This window comes from Condylura cristata, unplaced genomic scaffold, assembly GCF_000260355.1.
Source record: "Condylura cristata isolate star-nosed mole 26May11 unplaced genomic scaffold, ConCri1.0 scaffold00032, whole genome shotgun sequence".
Classification (NCBI taxonomy): Eukaryota; Metazoa; Chordata; class Mammalia; order Eulipotyphla; family Talpidae; genus Condylura; species Condylura cristata.
The window spans coordinates 14,185,442-14,206,644 of NW_004567133.1; the positions used below are offsets into that span (position 1 = coordinate 14,185,442).

Here is a 21,203-nt window from a genome sequence, read left to right on the forward strand (position 1 = left end):
CAGATAAATTCCAGTGACCGGGGCCAGGCCCTCGGTAGCACGTGGTGGCCCCGTGCGCACGTCTGAGTGAGTTTGGACCCTTCTACTCGCAGGGTGGTGTCAGGTGCCTGCTCCGAGCCCAGGCCATGACGGGCAGACGGGTCCTTGGCTAGAAAGGCGTGCGCGGGACACCCGACCCCGGAATTCTGCCCGTAGCTTGTCATTCCGCTCTCTCACAGGCAGATTCCGGTCGGCTGTTACCTTATTCCAGCTGTACGTTACCCGAATACGCGGGTCCTTTCTCCTTGTAAAGGTGTAAAACAGTACCAAGCCCACGTCCCTGCCCCCGGCCTCCGGAGTTAGACGTGTGCGCGGATGTAAGCGCCTTGCCTCACACAGAGGCGCTCTTCTGCGCTTATTGCGCTAGGACTTACTCCTCCCCTGCCATCTGCCTGGAAGCCCCTGTTAGGCTGCTACATAGCGGTCCCTGGGCGCCCGCGAGCGCCTGCATCGCCTCCGCGGCTGGCCTGGGCTGGCCTGGACGCCCGTGGCTGCCCTCCCCCTGGCCGCTGCCGCGGAGACCGCCCTGAACAGCGCCGCTGCTGCCGCGGGCTCCTCTGGGCCCAGTTCTCCTTTGGGCTTGAAGTCAGAATGGGTGACTGGGCCTGGGATGTGCTGGGCATTAGCAGTGAGTGAACACCAGCCAGGGTGGCGGTGTCAGGGCCTCGCTCCTCCCCTGCCCCTCTGTGGTGCAGCCACTCAGCCCCTCTCCTGGGGAATAGGCCCCCACACCCCTATCGAGTGGAAGCCCTGTTGTCTGCCCATCCTGTACATACAGAACTGGGGTACAGGCCAGAGGCTCAGGGGCGGTGAGAGGATTCACCAGAGACAGAGTGGGGAGCAGAACAGGCAGATCAAAGTACACTGCTGAGGGGAGCAGCGGGCGGGCCAGGAGAGGTCTGCCACGCCATGCGGTCACCTCCAGGGCAGGCGAGGATCGAACTCATGCGGAAGTGGCTTTAGCTTCTTAGTGCTATGCTTTAACCCGCTGCGCCACCAGGGAGGGCCCCATCCTGTTGTTTAATGGTTAAAGCAACCCAGTTAGCTCACGGTCATGCCTCTGCCATATAAATCTCCTCGAGTGATTATTTTTAAGCGCAGATTCTGGGCTCGCAGAAAGGTCAAGATTTAAAGACAACTAACCATGTAGTTTAACACCCAGGAACATAAAAGGGGATTTTACAGGTGCCAGACATGGATGCGCCTGGCTGCACTGCCATCAGGCTCTTCACAGGGGTGGGCTGACATTCAGAGGGACCAGGGGAGCGGGAGTCACGGGAGTCAGCCCTGGGCGCCTTCAAGTCCGTCAAAAAAGCTATTACAGCCCCCAGCCAGTCAGCAGCACCTCCCTTCTGCTGAGGCTGACTGGACGTGGTGTGAGCTGATTTTCCTAATATTGCGAACTGGGGAACTTGGAGTGTGGCCTGCAAAATTGTCTGATGAGGAGCCGCGGCCTCCCCACCAGGGCCGGTGCGGCGTGGGGCCGCTCACCGGCGGCCACGCCATTTTGGTTCCATCTCGGCGTCTTCACCTGCTTGGTGGGCTGGGGACTCGGGACCACAGCTCAGAATGTCTAAGTACATACAATAGACGCACGGAAGGTTTTAAAGGAAGCCGGCTGGATGAAACATCGCCACTGGAACGTCGGTTCTGTCGTGTGAGGGGTCTCTTGACCCCCGACGCAGTGAACGGCTGGGCTGGTGCCCAGCGGAGCTCCGTTGCAGGACCTGTAAGAGCGGCGGGTAGGGAAAGTCCTCAAGACTTTCTGCCCAACTTCACAGCAGAAGGGAGCTCTGAGCTCCCGCTGGAGGCCGGCGAGGAGGTGGCTTGCTCCACGCGGGCCCGCAGACCCCGGTCCTAGGCGGAAGGCCCCTGGCTGCCAGGCTCTGGAGACATGGTCACGCGGGGCTCGGCGGGCGCCCCTCGCCATCAGCACGGCCGACCCCGGTAGACACTCAGCGACAGTCGCTCTCCCTGTAATTCTGGGGCGGGGGCTTCTGGGTTGCAGCTGGAAGAGGCCAGTGTTTGATTATCCGTGAAAAGGCGTGACTGGAGCTGAATTATAGGCGAGTTAACTGCTTGGTGGGGGTGAAGTTGCCTTTAGATTAAGGACAAATCCTTCCAGTTGGCTCTCTGCTTTTCAGTGTTTGCATCTGAAACTGAACATTGAGAGAGTCGGTCTTGCTTGTTTACTCCTTGAGGCTTCCGAGAAGGCTTAAAATGGGAAACACGCCATGTAAAACGATACGTGGCAACAGCTCAGGAGCGGCAAAACGAGGGGTTCGTAGAGGGGGACCAGGGTGGGGAGACCGGAACAGAGGGCTCGCATGCTTGGCGCGCTGGAGGTGAGCGGGGAGGGAAAGCTGTGTCTGAGAGGGACTCAGCGTATCCTCCGAAGCATGACATTTAAAAGAACTTTTCTGTTTAATGAAGGCTTCCTTCCGTGACAGCCCACCCAAAGGGGGCTTCTGCGGCAGGCTTCCTCACCTGGGGCAAGGCAAGAATGGGCTTCATCAGGCCGAGCCAAGGGAGGCAGAATCCCAGGGCTTCGCTGGGGTGCTGGGGGGAGAGGGATGAGTCCAGGAGTCCGCGGAGGCTCCAGTCATCGGCGCTCCCAGTGTCGGTCCTGTCTCCACCTGGGGGCTGCCCCTGTGGCAGGTGGTGCCTGCAGAGGCCCTTCGGCCTTCGACCTGGGCGGCCCTGCGGGTGGAAGGGGCCTGGAGCCCACCTCCACCCTCCACACCTCGTGGGAGCCGGGTGGGGGCTGGGCACAGCGGAAGCACCCTGGGGCCCCCGCTCCCGTCCCATGCAGACAAGGCAGGGGAGCCCGGCCCCTGCCTGGAGGGCTCAGCCGTGGGGGCTGCTCCGGCCCCCCTCCACTGTTTCTCTTCTAAACACTCTCCCGGAATGGGGCCATTTCACCTCATTGATAGGCCTATTTTCTGGAACTAAATGAAATACAAGAAAGGAGCATGATCCCAGAGGAGTTCAATTATCAGGTAATTGGTCAAGTGATCAGAAAGTGAAACGGAAAAAGTAATGAGAGGTCGGAAAACAGGGCGCGTTAGACCGCCCGACTGCCGAGCTCCCCTCTTCGTGACTGCCTCCCCCAATCTCGAAAGGCTCCTGCGGCTTCACGTTCAGTGATGCTCCCGCTCGCTCCTAAATTGCTTATTGGGAACCATAGTAGGTCCTATTCGATATATATCAGTTGGCTTGTATTAAAAATTTGCTTTTTATATATTGTTTTGGGTGAAATACTGCTGTTGCGACCCATAAATATCCCAGTGAAGAGATTTTGCATTGATTGGTAACAGAGATCTTTTTTTTTATTGAAACGACATTGCATTATAACGTGGTCCCAGGCACAGAGAGTACCGTCCACTGCTAACTGCCCAGCGCTGCCCACCAGCCCACGTTTGCCCCCGGGGCCCCATTTACCCACACCCTTCTGTTGCAAACCCACCGAGGGGCGCGCTGACCGCTACGTTCGCTCGTCGCCAGAACGTAGGAGACTCAGAGATGTGAGAAAGAAACTGAAGCAGGAGCCTGGGGTCTGAAGTCTGAAGTTTTTATTAGGACCACCCATGGATATACGTAGGGTCTGTACATGCAGGAAAAAACAGGACATGTGCCCAGGAAATGTCCCCGATGCAAAGGGTGGGGAGCATGTTTGCGCCGGCCTGGGGCTTCTTGTAGCTTCTGCTTGAGCAAAGCAGTGGGCTGCAGCTGTGTGCAGGGCAGAGCGCACTGTGCTCTGCTGACTGGTTTGTTGGCCTCACTGGGAGTGCGCTCACCCATGCACAACATCAGCCAGGGCGGACAGGTGCACTTGAGGGCCTGCAGAGCTAGCCACACCCTTCCCTTCTGAGAACCGCGAAGCGGCCTCACACCGAAAACCGACTTTTGTTCTGTTTGGTTCATGTTTGGTTTCTCTCGGTGCCGGGTACGATGAAGCCACGGGGCACCAGGAACTCGTGCACGTGTCTCACGTCACGCCAGAGCTCCTCTCGTCTCAGAGAGTTCGTCCCAGTAATCGTGTCCTAAGTTCATGGTACAGATTCCCACTGTGCCACTGTGAATGTGTAATAAGCTGTAGCTGCTAGATGCAAAATTAAATGAATCTGCCCGCTCCCCGCCCCGCGCGAGTCCCCTCCGAGACTCGGCTCCCGGCCCTGTGCTCTCCTTGAAGACGGCTCCGGTCTTCAGTGGCTCCTCCCGCTGCGACGCTTGTGGCCGCAGCTGGTCACCACGGTGCTGGCCGCTGCCCTGTCTCACTCAGTCTCGCGCTGGCGTCAGGAGACATGACTCAGTAGAACTGCGACTTCTCCAGGCCGCGGGCAGCAGGTGTGGAGAGGCTGGCTCGGCAGTGACCTGGGGAGGCGGCGAGCCGGGCTGGGCGGCCGAGCGTGGCAGAGCCACCCGGCCCCTGAGCAGAGCACAGCGGGTGTCCCCTGTTCGGGCTCATGGCCTGTGCCCCTCCCAGCCGGGGCCTCCAGGGTGGGTTCCCTGTCTTGGCCCAGGCACCCCAGCACCTGTCACGGCGTCGAGCACATCGTAGGTGCTAGAAGGCCGTCAGCTGTCAGGAGACAGGCAGGCCGGAGCCTAAAGCTGGGTGTCCTTTCGGAGCTGTTTGGCCCCAGGCAGTTCCTGGAGTGTGGCCTCCCCGCCTGGACGTCAGGGTGCTGACTCCGGCCGTGCCGGGCAGTTGGCGGGTCCCACAGGCGGCAGCTCTGGGTGCGAGGGGCCTGGGAGGTGGTCTCCGGTCAGGTCCTGCTGTGCGGGGCTGCAGGTCCCCCTGGCCGCCTCCTGTGAGGGCAGATCGGATAGCCCCTGTGGTTCCTGGTTGTTGTTGTTGTTTTTTTTTAATTGACTTCCCATCTCATATTCCACAATATTCTAAAAACTTGCTCCAAAAAACAGCAGCCAGGAGAAGAGAGGCAAGTGGGTGTTTGGTTGTGTGATCCCCTGAACAGCGAGTCCTCTTCCGCTTTTTGTTGCTCTGTATTCTGCTGTTTGAGCATCTCCTAGCCCGCAAGCCCACGTATTTGGGAACGCGGCCTTTGCCACCTCCTAGACAGTCACGCAGTGTCTCACCGGCGCTGCTGGGGCACTTGCCACCGTGGGAGAAGGTCGCCCCAGCCCTGGTTCGGCAGGTCGCTGGGAAGGAAGGCTGTGCAGGCCCCGCAGCTGTGCAGATCCGGGGCCCCTGGGGCGACTCTGCTGCCCGCGGCCATCTCCCCAGCGTGCCCGCGGGGTGCGGTGCCGGGCCGGAGGCTCTGCCCATCTGAGAGCACATGCAGTTGTGCTTGGTGAAGCCTCCGCTGTCTGCTCCAGGCAGGCGGGCCCTTGGGCAGAGTGCGGGGTTCCCAGCATCCCTGAGTGTGTGCGTAGCTCAGCGTGGGGGTTCCGTGCTACTCCAGGCCAGGGTGACCAACCCAGACTGGGCTGTCTTGCATCCTGGGAAACCCCTCGGTCCTGGGCAGACCGAGGCGGCGGGTGAGCCGTCCCCGAACACCTGCTCCTAGCATGCCGGGACTTGGTAGCGAAACATTCCAGCCACAGGTTGCTCTTGCGTCCAGTCCAGATGCCCTGTGCCCTGTCGTCAGAGAAGTGTGTGGGAGAGCCGGTGGGAGCCGCCTGCCGCGGGGCTCGGGCCAAGGTGGTGCCCTCCCCGACACCCTTTAATTGCTTGCTTTAGTCTGATTTATTGTCTGGCTGGCTGGCTCGCCCTGCATTTAACTGTTGCCAAGTGTGAGCCGCCCAGGGCAGTCCCAGCCGTTGCCGCACCAGCAGTGGGGCCTGGGCCGCCCTGGCCCCTGGGCTTGCTGGTGTTTCACCCACAGCGGCAGTGTCCAGCTGGTCAGCACCCACGGCCGGCTCTCCGGTCTCCCCGCGTACAGGGACCCACCCGGCAGGGCCCCAGGGCCAGCTGTCCCAGCCCGCTGGACACGTCACCATCTCCCAGTCTGCTCACTGTGACGGGCTGATGCGACGGGCAGATCGGGTCGATGGCGGCACAGGCGCCTTCTCAGAGTGCTCACAGCTCTGCAGGACACCCTAGCGCCGGCCCTGGGGCGACGGACTCTTCTGCCCAAATGCGTGTCCTGCCCCCAGGCGCGTGCACTCGGGGACCTCCGCTGCCCTTGGCCTCCAGCGGGCGCTCTCCAGCGGGCGTTTGGCCCCACTACCTGCCGGCTGCTCCCCAGAGAGAGCTGTTGTCTGAGCTGGGGCAGCTCCCTGCCCTTCCTGGGCCTCGGAGTGTCCCCTGGGCCCGGCCCCCTCTCCCTGCCGGGTTTTACGCTCTTCTTTGCCACCAGGGCAAAGGGAAGCTGTGCTGTCCTCTGGCCCGCAGTGAGAGAATTCCCGAGAGACTGGAATTCTGTAAACGGAGGGTGAACAGGTCTCGGAAGGTCCCTGCAGCTCCCCCTCGCAGGTGAAGACTCCGCTTCTCATGCGCCCCCTTGACGTGTCCATCGGGTCAGTGGGTCAGAGCAGCGTCTGAGAGCCCAGTGGCCTCCAGCTCCAGCCTGTGCCCAGGCCCTGCCTCCCCGGGAAGGTGCGGCCTCCCGCTGAGAGGCCTGTGGAACCTGCAGAGGACAGAACCTGGTGCTGCCATTCGAAGCAGTGGCGCGGTCACCTGCAACAGGAGGAGGGGGCCTGCGTGGCCGGGCGGAGGGCGGCGTTCCAGGGGGACGCTGGGTCTCTGGACCGCACCTCCCACGCCAAGCAGAGCGATGCCAGGCCCGGTGAGGACGTGGCCAGGGCACAGCCCGCCGGGGTGTCTGCGGGCGAGAGGATGCACTTTCCTTCCTCTGCAGCTCAGCAGCACCCCGCTGGCCTTGTGCAGCGGGAGGGAGGGCACAGGTCCACGCCGAGGGCACCGGCTGGACAGAGTGGAAGCAAAAGCCATCCAGCCAGACTTGAGTTCTAGGGATTGTTTCCAGGAACTAAGTGTTTTCCTTCCTTGCGTCTCCGCCTTACCCTGCCGTAGTTTTTGAACGCACTATCGGCGCGTGGAAACTAGTCTGCTCGGGCTCGGTAGCAGATCACACAAGCTGTTGCTAACCCACCGACGTGTGCGCTGACCACTGTCTTCGCCCGAATGTAGGAGACTTGGAGACGTGAGAGAATGAAGCAGGAGCCTGGGGTCTGGAGTCCGAAGTCTGTTTATTAGAACCGCCCACGGGTATACATAGGGTCTGGAGGTGCAGGAAAAAACAGGACATGTGCCTGACACAGAGGGTGGGGAGCATGTTTGCACCGGGCCTGGGGCTTCTGGAAGCTTCTGCTTGAAGCAAAGCAGTGGGCTGCAGCTATTTGCAGGACAGAGCGCACTGTGCTCTGCTGACTGGTTTGTTGGCCTCACTGGGCGTGCGCTCACCTGTGCACAACCTCAGCCAGGGCGGACAGGTACACTTGAGGTCCCGCAGAGTTAGCCACAACAAGCGTTTATTTCTCACCCACCGGGAGGCCGAAGTCCGAGATCAAGGTGCCAGCAGAGCAGGTCCTGGCGAGAGGCCTTTCTGGCCCGGGCGGCGGCCCTCCCCCGGCGTCCTCACAGGCTTTCCTGGGTCTGTCCCGCAGGGACACAGGTCCCGTTCACAAGGGCGCCACCTTCACGACACGACCAGCTGCGCTCACCTGAGTGGAGGGTCTCAGTGTAGGACTTGGGGGCACAAGCATTTCCCCCTTGTAACCCCATGTCAGTACAGCGAGCATTTCTCAGCTCCTTCTGGCAGTCGATGTGGTAATAAGGTAATAAGAAAAAAACAGCAGCGAACACTCAACTGAATGTTATGGCCCGGACAGGTGGAATTTGCTCTAAGAACGTCACCTTGCTTTGGGTCTTGAACTTGTGGGTCCAGAAGGCGGGAGAGCTAGACGCTGGTATTGCGCCCAGGCAGAACGAAACGTGGGGCTTTTCATCCCCTTCCGCTCGCTCTCTGCTTATTCATTTGTTTACTTGCCAGGAGAGCCCTCAAGTAACTGATTTTCAGAGTTTAATAAATTTGATCTACTCAAAACTGACACAAATTGATTTATTCCCACCTGTCTGAAGACAACTGTGGCTGAACAGAAGGTGGTTGGGGAGAATTAGGTGGGAGCTGTCAGGATTAAACAGAGCCTTCCTGTGGTGTGGCTGAGTAACAGAAACACCGGGTGTCTCATCCCGCGTCAGGGGCCTGAGTCAGCTGCTGGCCGACCACGCAGGCTTCTGAGGCCCTAGGGCTGCCTCTGGCCAAAATCCAGCCACAGCCAGTGAAGGCCCCTTAATAGATTTCCTTAAGAAAGACCCTTTTGAGGCCCCCCTTGGTGCGCAGCAGGCTAAAGCCCTCACTGAGAAGCTAAAGCCGCTTCCACACGAGTTCGATCCCCGCCTCGGAGGTGACCCACAGGGCGCGCAGACCTCTCCTCAGCAGTGTACTCGGTCAGCCTGTTCTGCTCCCCACTCTGTCTCTGGTGAAGCCTCTCACCGCCCCTGAACCTCTGGCCTGTACCCCAGTTCCATATGCACAAATAAGTAAATCTTTTTAAAAAGAAAAAGAAAGACCCTTTTCAAAACCCTACTTTAACCTCTGCTCCGCTCCCGCTGTTTCGTTTTGTGCACTAGCCTAGTTAGTTACAGCCAAGGCAGAGCTGTGTTTCTCGACTCATTAGCCGAGGTGGAGAGGAGACCTGCGCGCCCAGCGGGCGGCTCCAGGGAGCTCCCTTCACGGCTCTGGCTCAGCGGCGCAGGCATTTGCTCGTCCTAGCGAGGAGTGGGCATCGGGCTGCATCTTGCAAAGTGTTCAGAGTGTCGAGGGAAACTGCAATGCAGAGGGAACACCAGATGGGGTCTGAGGCTGATGATGCTGATGGGCACACAGCCCTCTCCCGCCGGCCTGCGAAATGCAGCGTGGACGGCGCCCTGGAGCCGCCCGTCCTCCGGGTTCAGGTAGGCGGCAGGGCGCGCGTCTCTTCTCCTCTCAGGCAGTGAGCAGTGACGGGCATGCCTGGCCTCAGGCTTTTCTAGCTTCGCATTCCTTCACCTTCGGGCTGTGGCCCTTGTTCCCTTGCTCACTGCTGGAGCCACCGTCATTGCATCCGAGCTCCACAGAAGGCCAGGGGTGAAAAGGGCCTTTTTTTCAAGAGATCCCTGTGACGACCTCCACACCAGAGACCAGAGTCTCACTGGAAAATGTTGTCGTTAGCAAAGATCGCTCTTGCTCCCACCAAAAAGCAGGCCCTGTTAAGAAAAGGATTTTTAGGTAAACTGCTAGCAGTTTCTCCCTGAGAGGTAAACACTTTGCTAAATTAAGAGATTGAGGTTTCAGTTAAAAAAAAAAATCACATCTCCATGTATTGTGGCACATGAGGATCGAGCCCTCGTGGCCCAGAAAGAGTCACGTCCCGTGTACGGCCTTCCGTGGCTGCTTCTCCCCAGCCAGCTGTCGTCAGCCGTGTACCCCGGGGTAGGGCAGTGCCGGGCCTGCGGGGCCATGTGGGCACCCGGTGGGCACCGTGTGTGCTTGCTCCTGGGCCGGGGAGCCGTCCCGTCCCTGCCTGAGCTGGTATGCTTTTCCTGCTGTTTTGCATCTCTAGTAGTTTGGGGGAGGGGGTCCAGACATTGCGGATCTCACCTGCCGGCTGCTAGATGTCTCTGGCTCCCTGTGCGGATGCCGAGCCCTTCTAGGAATCAGTGGCGTTAATTAGTAAGAGTCCATCCTTCCCGTCTTGCTTGTCAGGACAAGAGCAGGGTCTAGTTTGGGGCTGTCTGTCCTGTCAACATGGGCCCAGACCATGGGGGACGCTGAGCTGTCTGCTCTGACCTGTGACAGCAGGAACTGTTCCCGGCCAGTACGGCCCACCTGCGTCACCTCACCACGCTCCCAGCCCCCACTGAGAGCTCGAGGGGGTGCTGGCTGGAGCTCCCTGTCAGGGCTGCCCTCACCCCACCCCTCACCCCATCCTTCAAACACCTGATGCCTGGACCCTGCCGGGTTCCCTTGGCGTGAGGCGGGAGATGGACGCTGGACACGCGGCTGGAGTCTGGCCACGGGCCATCTCTGATACGCCACCCCTGAGGAGCCCTGTTACCTCGTCGCCAGCCTCCCCCATGTTTGCCCTTGTTCTTGAGGGGAAACACAAAGGCTTCAGTGAACGCAAGGCCCACAGAGATGGCCCCCCAGCCCGGCGCCCGCCCTGCGCCTCCTGCACGGCCGCGTCCTCTCTGGGGCCTCCCGCAGACCCCTTTCCAGCCACGGGGCCTCGCATCTGCTCCCACGCTGCTGAGAACCCCCTGCACCGCCCCCACCTTCTCGCCCCGTCGAGGGCAACGCCCCGACTCCGCCACTGGCCCTGGGCCCCGACACCTGCGGGGAGTCTCAAGAGTCCCTCGCCATAGCAGTGACCGTCCATTCTAGTTTCGCTCTTCGAAGCTTTCGTCGCCTTTGTCCTCAGCAGACACTGGGCCCTGAGAGCGCCAGGACCAGACCCAGTCATACCCGTGACCTGTGTTCTGTGGAACGCTTTTGGCTCAGCCTAAAATATCACTCGCTCATACAGTAGGGCTTACTTTTCTTACCTAAAACAAGCCCACAGGCAGCTCCTGACCAGAGCCTGCCACAGCCCGCTGCCTCGCAAGATGGCTGAGGGTCCTGCCGTCCGCTCCGTTCAGAAGGGAGGCAGGGAGGGAGGCCGAACCACCGAGAGCCGCCCTGAATGAGGAGGCCGTTTCCCTGGGGCCCCCGCGGCAGGAAGCCTGGCCTGCGCCACGGCCGGCCTCTGCGGGGCTGACCTGGAGCTGGCCGCCTCGTGGCACCTGCCCACCGGCAGCTCACGGCTCCTCGTTCTCGTTCATTCTTTCCGCCACCCGTTCTCCAGGTGAGCCTGCCTCTCTGCCAGCCACTGCACACACCAGCTCAGCCCCCACAGCGCTGTGATCCGAAAGGGACCCTTGGCTCACCGGAGGCCACGCGGCTCTGCAGGGGCAGACGGCTCAGCCCAAGCCTCCCCCCTCAGCGTGCACCCCTCAGCGCCGCCCCCTCCGGCATGGGGTGGGGTGCGATGGGGGGCTGCTGCTGTGGGAACTCCGGGTGGGACCCTCCTCCCAGGGCAACAGTCATTCACCTGCCAGAGGGCGGGCAGGTAGGGCGTGCAGGTCACACTGCAGCTGTGGCTTGGGGTGGCTGTATGTGTGTGTGAGGTCCGGCGAGGTGACAGCGGGTTCTGACTCCGAGCCCCAGGCCTTGAAAGCTGGCCTACCCCGGCCTGAGCCCTTGCCCGGCCCAGCCCCGTTCGCAGCCGCTGCAGTGCTTGCCTGGCCTTGCCCTCTGTGAGGGCAGAAGGCGCTTTGCCGGGGGCCTTGCCCTCTCGTGCTCCCGAGAAGCCTCAGCGTGCTGACCTCAGCAACTTAAGCAGCGGCCGCCTGTATTCACACGCACAGCTGCAGTTACGCAGCTGTGGCCAAAATCCCTCAGCCACGTCAGCCCGCGACCTGTCTCTGCTAAAGTCCGTGTGCACGCACTTGTACAGCAGTCGACGCCGAATAGAAGAAATGTGGGGAGAAGGAGGATGACAAAATCACCGTTAATTTTGTACCAGCAAGAAGCAATAACTGTTAACGTTTGGGGCATACTTTCTGCCTAGGCGCTTTTTTTTTTTTTTTTAAAGATTTATTTATTTGTAATTGGGGTACAGGCCAGAGATGCAGGGGTGGTGAGAGGCTTCACCAGAGACAGAGCGGGGAACAGAACAGGCAGATCGACGAAGTACACTGCTGAGGGGAGCAGCGGGCGGGTCAGGAGAGGTCTGCCGCGCCATGGGGTCACCTCCGGGGCAGGCGGGGATCGAACTCATGCGGAAGCGGCTTTAGCTTCTCAGTGCTGCCTTTGACCCGCTGCGCCACCGGGGAGGGCCGGCCTAAGCTCTTCTAAAAAGTTTCACAGAGCTGAGTCCTTGCAGTTTCGTGGGCTGCGGGTCCTCACCACTCAAACGAGCCCCCGCTCAGCCCAGGCCACGCTGCCCTGCATGACTGAGGGCCACTCGTGCAGTCAGTGGGGCAGGGAAGTAGACTGGTGTCCATGTGGGAGGGCCGACAGACCTGCCCGGAGCAGCATCACGGCGCTGGCCTCCGGGGCGCCACCGCCGGCCTCCGCTGCCCTCAGCCAATCAAAGGAAACGGTTGGAGCAAGAGGAGAGTGGCTTAATCTGGCAACAGAGCGGCTTCCCTCAGCCCCGGGGCCGGGGGCAGGCCCCTTCCAGGCCTCCTTAGGCGCAGGTGGGCGGCGAGCACCCTCTGGACGGCGCGGGACCCTCGCGGCACCACTCTCCTGTCCCTTGACTTAAGTTCTTATAACTGCCATTTATGTAGGGCCTGCTGGGCCCTGCATTCTGCTTTGCAAAGACGAACTCGCTTAATTTCCCTAACAGCCCTGTGCCGCAGCGGTGTGATTACACCTACTGTTACGTGTGTGGTTATCTTTGGGGAAGGACATCTGGATCTTGGGGCGAGTTTGCTGCTTGGCAGCCTCCGCCCGCTCATCCCATCTCTTTTCCAAGACACGAGAAAGGAAGTCACAGTGGTCCTGAGAGGGGTGGGAGGGGCAGATTCTGGGGCCCAGAGGGGGCCGCACGGCCCCCGGCAGCTGTGTACGAGTCACGCCAGTGACGCGCCTCCCTGGGCGCCCCAGACGGCAGCCCTGCTGGCAGGCCACCTGCTTCCCGGCCCCTCCCCTGCCCCGGCCCTCCTCAGGCTGGCGACAGGCATGGGCAGCAGTTGAGCGAGAGGCCGGGCAGAGGAGCCCCGAGGCTGTGGCCCTGACTGGCCCCCTGGCTCGCACTGTGGTTTCGTGGGGTGCATCTTAAGGTCTGTGATCCCCGAGTCCCGCCTGGGGCTCTGGGGCCTCAGGGGAGCCTGGCAGGCACGTCCCACCTCCCCACCGCTGGCGCCACGCTCGACCCAGTCCCCGGAGCCCTCAGGACTCGCCCATCCCTTCCCGGTCTCCAGGTTTCTGCGACTGTTTTCTGCGCTCTGCTGACTTTGCTGTAGTTTGTGAAACTTGCAGACAGACATGCAAAGTTTTCACCCCGCCACCTCCAGCCGAAGCCTCTGTCGGGCCCCAGGTCTCGCCAGCTGCCCTTTGTCCTCTCGGCCATTTCTGCTCACGGTCTGTGCGCAGCCCCCCGCCCCCCGCGTCGCCCGCAACAGGACAGGCGATTCCGGCTCCTGGCGTCATCACATTATCAAGTCTGATGAGAAACAGAGCGAAGATGCAGTTTGTGGGCTCTTTCCCTGAATATTCCCCAGAGCGGTCACACTCTGATTTTACCACTAGAATGTTCCACTGATCAAAAATCGTTCAAGTCTGCAGACCCTAAACCTTGACCTTATCGTGTCCCAACGTGGAACCTGCCCCCCCCCAGCATGTGTCGGGGTGTCCCCTCACCCCTCGTCCCAGACCCCACTGGCACCTTGAGACTCCGCGAGCGGGGTCGGGAGTGAGGTCGCGCTGCCCCACAGCGCCCCCGGCGGTCCACGCCTGCAGGGGTGCCCTCGGCGTCTCCCTCCCCTGCTTGGGTGACAGCAAGGAGCCCAGCCGCCTTCCCGCCCCCCCAGCAGACAGACGGGCTGCCAGCCTCCCGCCTCTCCACCTCCTGCTCCACCACGCCCCCGGTCTGCCCGGCCCCTGCAGCTCAGCACCGGCCGCGGTTCACCTCCCGGCCCACCTCCTCGGCTGTGCTTCTGCTCATGGAGACCGTGCCATGAGCTGGAGCCAGGCTGCCCACCGCCAGGCCCGGCCAGTAGCCCGTGCCCGCATGGTCGGGATGGGGGTGTGGTCCCCGGGGCGGCTGACACTGCAGCTCCGAGCTCTTCTCCCAGAGACCCTGCTTCTGAGTAACAGGAGAGCCCTTCACTTCACCTGGGCAGACTCGCGCGCTCTGTGAGGCCTCCAGCATCCCATCAGCCTGTCATCTTCCTGTCCCCCATTGCCTCGTATGTCAGAGATGTGTTACCCTGAAACCACTCTGCAGCATATTTTACTTCAACTAATTAACAAGTAATGTTTCTAAGTATAACCACATAATTATGCCATTACCCACCCTCTAATCAGATGCATTTATAGACTAATTACCTTACACAATACACTTCTCTCCCCTCGTATATTAAATTCCTTATGGCGCTTGTTACCTATGGGTATAAGTGGTGGTTAGGTTCCTGAGTTAGCTGGCGAGAGCAGTTTGGAGGGGAAGACACAAGGTCTGGCCGGAGGGACGGCAACCTTGACTGCGTTGCTGGCAAGACCCACAGGTTGGGAGGGGGGGCTCGGTCACCCCTCATAGCTGCGTCAGCCCATTCACGGGCCCGTGGACTAGCAGGTCCCGGGAGGCGGCCTGGCCCCAGGCTGCTGTCCCACAACAAGCCCCAGTGGCATCCGCACAGCCGGGTCACCAAGGGACTTTTGCGCCCAAGCCCCAGCCAGAGGACAGCCGCTCCCCAGAGATTTTTAAAACAGTCCGAATGCTCATCTCCTCCGCTTCTAGCCCCGCGGATGCCGCAGCAGGGCCGGCTTAGCCGGCCACAGCCTGTGCAGGTCATGAGCCCGACGACGACGGCACGCTCAGGCACGGTCATGGCGATCGCGCGAGGCCGCACCTCAGCCGGCCCTGTCAGAAGGGCGCACGTGAATAAGAGTGGAGCTGTGGGGCGCCCGGGGTCCCCGTGACCCCACTCCTTTGGGGAGATCGGACCATCTGGGTCGAGGGTGGGCTGCCCTGTGTTCCCTGTTGCCGCGAGCAGGTCGGCCTCTGCTCAGCACCCGCCCGCCCTTCCCGCTGGGCCCCACAAACCCGGTCGGGGCGTCGTCCAGAGCCCGAGAGGGCTGTTCTCACTCAGGTGGGTTCTCAGCGGCGGTTCCCTGCGGGTGGGGAGGAGGCCTCTTCCCCCTGCACCCGCCTGGCACAGCCTCGGCCTCTCGGTCACGTCCCGGGACGGGACCGTCCCTGAGACTGCCGTGGACGGGGCAGCCACGCTTGTCTGTGGACATGCAGCCCAGGCGGTGCCGTGGGAGGACAAGTCAGGGGACCGCTGCCCCTGCAGGTAGAATCCCTGAGGAGGGAGAGGCCCCCTCCACGATCATGGGACTCAGCTGGCCACTGCCCGAGCGGAGGCTCCCCCACCCCGGCATCCTCAGCCCCAAACCAGCCCTCAGGGCTGGAGCCGGCTGGGCGGCCCCTCCCAGCTGCACCCTCACCACCCCGGAGGTGACAGCTCCGCGAGCCCCAGGGGTGACCCGCCACAGCCTCCTTTTCCACTTTACCCGGAGGCCACACAGATGCCTGCAAATGAGACATTCGTCATGAGTCCTGTCCTTTCAGGGCTGGCGGAGCTGGTGATTAGCAAAAGCAAAGTGCTCTCCGGCTCCTGCAAAACAGCAGGGGCCCTTCTCTGTAAACAGGCCTCGTCCCGGCTCAGGAGTAGTGCCAGGCCAGCCCCCCTGGGCCAGGTCCTGGAAGGGGGTCCCCCTCAGGCGCCCCAGGAGCACAGGGCTGAGTGGCGCTCGGGCGGGTTGGAGCCTGAGGAGAGAAGACAGAGTGTGCAAAGAGCCTGAGGAGAGAAGACAGGGTGTGCGAAGCCTTGAATAGTTGGGGAGGCCGCAGGGGTCCGGCCTCCTGGGCGGAGAGCTGGTAAGGGGCGCTGCAGTCTGCCAGGCGGTGGCCGGGCCAGAGCGGATGTCTGCACACCCTTGGGCCTCTCGCGGGCCGAGGCTGCTCCCGCCCGGCTGGTCTGGGGGGGCGTCCCGTGACTTCTGACGCAGGTGGGCGTGCATCTGGGCCTCACCCGCCAAAGGACCCGCCCCGCCCCCCGGAGAGAGGATTTGGCTCACCCCAGTAACTGGATCAGTGCCTCCTACACGGTCGGCATTCAGAAAACATGTGCTGTGAATAAGTTAGCACAGAGAGGCTCAAAAAAGCAGATGTGGAATTGAATGGGTCATTTCAAAACCCTTTATGAAAGTTTTAATGCATCATTACAGGCGGTGTGGGAGCCAGTGTGGGGAGGAGGAGGTCCCCGCACGCTCCCCACTCTGCCCCGCCATCGCCCCAGCTGGGTGGGTGTGGGGTGCTGCCTGCCACGCCCCTGAGCCCTCCTGCTACTACCCCTCCTCCGCCCCCCCCCACCCCACCCCAGCTCCGAGCCACCTGTTCCTGAAGGGGGCTGCAGGTGCCTGGCGGCTCAGCTGGCCACTCGGGGCTGAATCTCCCCACGGAGGTGCGCCCACCACCTGCACGGCCCTGTGCGTGGAGAGGAAGACCACGTGGCCAGGGGGTCAGCGCTAGCACCGGGCAAGGGGCCAGGAGTAGCCACCGATGCCGTTCGGACAGGGCAGGAAATTCAGGACTGCCGGTGCTGCTTTTATCTAAAGAAAAGAATTAAGTTGCCAGACTTTTGACTATCAGGATGACGCCATGCGGTCGGCGGCATGGGGTCCGGGGGCCTCTGAGGCCATCCATCCTCGGGAGGACGGTGGGTCTCCAGGCTGCTCTCGTTTCTCGCGGGTAAAGAGCTCCGGGACAGCCTCGGTGTGTCAGGACAGGCCCCTCCTCTTGCAGGGACGCCCTGGCGGAAGGAGCAGACGGAGGACCTGCAGCGGGTGCTGAGGCAGGTGGACCGCGAGATCCCGCTGGTGCTGGTCAGCGGCAACCACGACGTGGGCAACGTGCCCACGGCCCAGACCATCGCCGAGTTCCGCCAGACCTGGGGCGACGACTACTTCAGCTTCTGGGCCGGGGGCGTCCTGTTCCTGGTCCTCAACTCCCAGTTCCTGTTCGACGCCTCCCAGTGCCCCGCCCTGAAGCAGGCCCAGGACCAGTGGCTGGACGAGCAGCTGGGCCTGGCGGCGCAGCGGCGGTGCCGGCACGCCGTGGTCTTCCAGCACATCCCGCTGTTCCTGCAGAGCATCGACGAGGACGACGACTACTTCAACCTCACCACGGCCGTCCGCAAGGAGCTGGCGGACAAGCTGGCCGGAGCAGGTAGCGGCGGCCGGGCGCGCGCGGTGGACGGGCGGCCTGCAGGAGCGGCGTCCAGATCCTTCCGCCCTCTTCAGCCTGGCGAAGGGGGAGGGGAGGCGCTGTGGCCCGACTGGGTTCTGAACCCAGCCTCTCCCTGTGGCCTGGAGCCAGCGCCTCGCCCTCGGAGCCGCAGCCTCCCACCTGTAAAGCGGGGTGCAGCGGCCACCCCTGGGTGTCCGTAGCGCTGAAGGAGGGGGCAGCTCCTCGCCCACCAGCACCTGCGTCGTGATGGCTGCTCACCCTGCAGGGTGAGGTGGGGGCTGCTGGGAGGGCCCCTGGGGCAGGGTGTGGTGCTGTGCTCCCCGGGAGGTGGGGAGGCGCCAGGGCCTCGCGTACCCCGGAAGCCGCAACTGCCCCCGACGGCGGACAGGCCGTGTGAGGGCCGGGCTCCTCCGGTGCCGGCTTGCCGGGCGCCTGCGGGTCCTGGGGCGTCCCGGCTTGCTTTGCGCGTGGGGACCAGGGTCTCCAGGTCGGCAGAGAGTGGCGTCTAGCCTGACCTTGACCTGCAGCGGCGTGTGGCTAATCACGCGTCTGCCGGGCGCACGCGGCGCACGCGCAGTCTCGGGCTCTGCTTCTGGGCGCCCTGCCAGCCCTGGCCCCGCACCTCTCTCCTCCCGCAGCCCTGCATGTACCTGCACGAACCCCCTTCTAGCCAGGCCCCGCGTTAGCAGGCGCGTGCTGGGCCCAGTTTTACACCCTCCTGCCCCTCGCCTCGATCTCTCCTTTCAGACCTTCCCGGAGGGTGTTTATCGAGGGCCTCTAGAAGCTAACGGAGGCCTTCACGTGGGGGAGGGGAGCGGGTGCCCTGGCCTCCGCCCAGCTTACATCTAAAGTCATCCCTGGCACTGTTCTTCTCGCCTTTGAGCACTAAATAGGTTCAGGTTTACTTGAGAGAAGTACAATAGGCCCTTCTGTATTTTGGAGACACTTTACACGGCGCTTGCATAATTGGAGACATTTTCCAACTCTTCCTGGGGGTGACGGCGGAAAACTTGCAGGGAAGGTTTTGAAGTTCCACACCAGGCCTGGGGTGGTGGCAGCACCGTCACGCCGGCAAGGGAGCTCGGGGTGGAGAGGCCTCAGCACTGGGGTCCTCTTTGGAGCTGAGAGCAGGGCCAGAGAGAACAGTTCGCACTCCGGGGGCACCCTTTGTTTCGTGAGTCCAGGCGGGCGCACGCACCCCCGAGCGGCTTCTGTTCTCTGCTCTGGCCAGCCACAGGTAGACGGCGAGCGTTTTAACGGGGTGCCCCTGGGGTAAGCCTGCTGCCTGCCAAGCTAGAACCGCAGAGGTTGGCATCCTTTCCAGGTGCACCAGCCACCCCCAGTCGCCCCGCAGCCTGCACGCTCAGAAGCCCCGCTTGGCACGCCAGAACCATGGGTCTGGGGTGTGGGCTCCACCTCTGGCAACCCCAGCCCCCAGGCCCCACACCCTCATCCTGAGGGCAATGGGGGGGAGAGCCGGCCTGCCCCCGCCCTCTCCATCCCGGGTTAGGGTGTCGCGCTCGGCACGAGACAGGGGCCCAGGCTGGCTCTCCGCTCGGAGCAGTCAGGCTGTGCCGCCCCCTGGCCCCGTGGGCGTGAGGTGCCTGGTGTCCCCCGCTTTGGCTCCACCCCCAGAGGCCGCCGTCTCCACCTGGTCAGTGGCTCAGACTGGCCCCCTTGCCCCGCTCAGGCCAGTCTGCTGGCGGCCGGAGGACCACATGGGGCAGCCTCCGCAGGCCGAGTCCCTTCTTCATCAGCCTGGTCCCTGCGGCCAGCCCTGCCCCGTCGGCCCTGCCACCCCGATGCCGCCGACTCGGCTCTGACTGCACGGGGACCCCCCTCTCCGCCCCCTTCCTTGGTCCCAGCCCTTGTCAAGTGGCCCTGTCCGTGTTGGTTTGTCTGAGTGCCCGCAGGACGCTCGGCTCCGGAGGCCTCCGCACGTGCCCGGCTTGGAGTAGCCCCCCCCGTTAGCGTCTGTGGGGCTCAGGGAGGACAGAACTCTGGGACCCTCCTGTGACCCACTGATGCGGCGCTTTTACTTGTGGGACCCATGTCTCCGCCCCTCCCCCCCCATAGGCCCAGAGCTGGCCCGTCCAGCCCCTGGGGCTCAGGTGCGGAAGCATCGCACGATCACTAGCCCTTGGCCTTAGGAAGAGCCGGTGTCCTCCGCGGGCCTGGCCCACACGCTGGCCCTCCAGGTCCCGCCAGCAGGGAGCCTCTCCCCCGCCCCCGCTGCTTCCCCAGGCCCCACCTTCACACAGGGCAGGAGCCTCCGCCTGGCCGGGCCTTAGGGTCCTCACCTGTACCTGCCCGCGAGGAGCCACGCCCTCCAGCAGCTCCTGCCGTGAGGCTCGCTGGCCAGCCAGGTCTTGGGGGGAGGATGAGTGCGGGTCAGGCGTGGACACAGCTGGCGGGGGCTGAGCTGAGCTGACCTGCCGGGCGGAAGCTCGGGCTCTTCCTAAGGACGTGTGCGCCCCAACTCAGAGCTGCAGAGGCCTGCCCTGGGTCACACAGCGTAATTGGAACTCGTTTTGGAAATCCAGAAGTGCAAGTGGCATTTTGTAAAATTCATGAACTCAAAGACCAGGATCCAGCCGGGGGCGGTGATGCAGATGGTATTTCACGCTGCCTCCGGCTTTCCCTCAGCGATCCATTATTCCCTAAGACTACTCAGTCTCGTTTATCTCCTTGTATTAAAATGCCAGTACTCACAAATATGTCAAAAGCTCATCAGAGTATCAGGGTAGCTTCTAATTATGATAATTGTGTTGTTATTAAATATCCTTGTAAAGAGCACCCCTCCGCCCCCCCCCCCCACTCCCACCGTGGAGGTAAAACCCAGTTCCCTCCCAGCAAGCTTAATGAATAATTCTGAATCATTGTGTGGGATGAATAAATGATTTAATAGCGAACATCAACAATCATCTCACATTGTGGCATTAATTTTTTAAACGGGGCGAGGTGGGGGAGGAGGAGCTGCCCCGCACAATAGGCCCGGGCCGGCGTGTGGGGGTGCGGCCCCCGGAAGCCTGTACTCCAGCTCAGGTTTCCCTAGAAACGGGTGCGTTCAGCTCCTTTTGAAGCTCAAAAAAAAAAATCTTTGTACATTCCCCAAAACGCCGTCTACAGCCAGTACAAATAAACAGTTATCACGGCAAGACAGACCGCAGATGGGGGCCGCCGCCGCCCCGCACCCCGCGCCCCGCCGGCCCCTTTCTGCGCCGCGGGATAATCAATTTCACTGCAGCCACAGGATGTAGGAATTGGTTTCCCCCCTAATTCACCTGACACCTGGTTGGCTCGCAGCGACAGCAGTGGGTAATGAGATCTTGGTGGACCTGTCTGCTGTCTCCTGCACCCCCACCCCCTTCCAGCAGCGGGTTACTGTGTGACCCAGTTAATGGGATTGCAGTTTACAACCCCGCCTTAAAAAACAAAAGCTCGCTTTCTCTGACCCTGCTTCCCCTGATCTCGCCCAACCTTTCCTTTGTCCCCACTCTCAACACAGGCTAGAAGGGTGGCGGGGGAACTGTGGCCACCGGGAAAAGCTCCAGCAAGTTGAATTCTGCAGAAATTAATGAGCGACTTCACAGAATGTTAGCTGCATCTCTAGTGTTTGTGCTTTAAAGAGATAAATAAATAACAGGGCGTCATCTCAGCCCTTGGCTTCTGGTTTTAAAATTTCAAGGTTTAAAGTACAAAGAGGACATGTTTTCCAGGCTTCAATCTATAGGAAAAACCAGGCACCAAGTCCCAGGCCACTGTCCTGCTGCGTGGTGTCGAACCCGCCGGGCGCCATCCTATTCCCTCCGGGAAGCGGGATCCTGGCAGTGTGGACCCTAGGCCCCCCCTGGCCAAGACCGCCACATCACAGCCCTGTGTAAGCAGAATGAGTTCAGTAGAACTAAGGGCCACTTGACCCCAGTTGACTTATCAGCAGAACACAGGCAATGTCCTGTTACCTGGGCATTGGCGTTTACCCGCCGACGTCCTGCAAAGGGCCAGGCAGCGCCCTGGTCTCTGTGGCGACCACCTGACTCTGCCTTGCGGCTGCCATTCCGTGGGCTGACATGGGCAAGGCTGTGCTCTGGGAAAATGTCATTTACAGAGGCGGGGGGCGGCGG

General features: G+C 61.8%; 1 protein-coding gene across 2 annotated transcripts in view; it reads left to right on the forward strand.

Annotated features, from left to right (window-relative positions):
• The window catches only part of CPPED1 (calcineurin-like phosphoesterase domain containing 1), a 55,143-nt gene that overhangs the window by 19,959 nt on the left and 13,981 nt on the right, over positions 1–21,203 (forward strand). The window contains exon 3 of one of the 2 annotated variants that reach the window (XM_004691751.2): positions 16,636–17,058. The exons of the other annotated variant lie outside the window; for it this stretch is intronic. Within the exon in view, the coding sequence (XP_004691808.1) occupies positions 16,636–17,058 (423 nt within the window). The remainder of the gene's footprint in view (positions 1–16,635; positions 17,059–21,203) is intronic. 2 annotated transcript variants of the gene reach the window in all.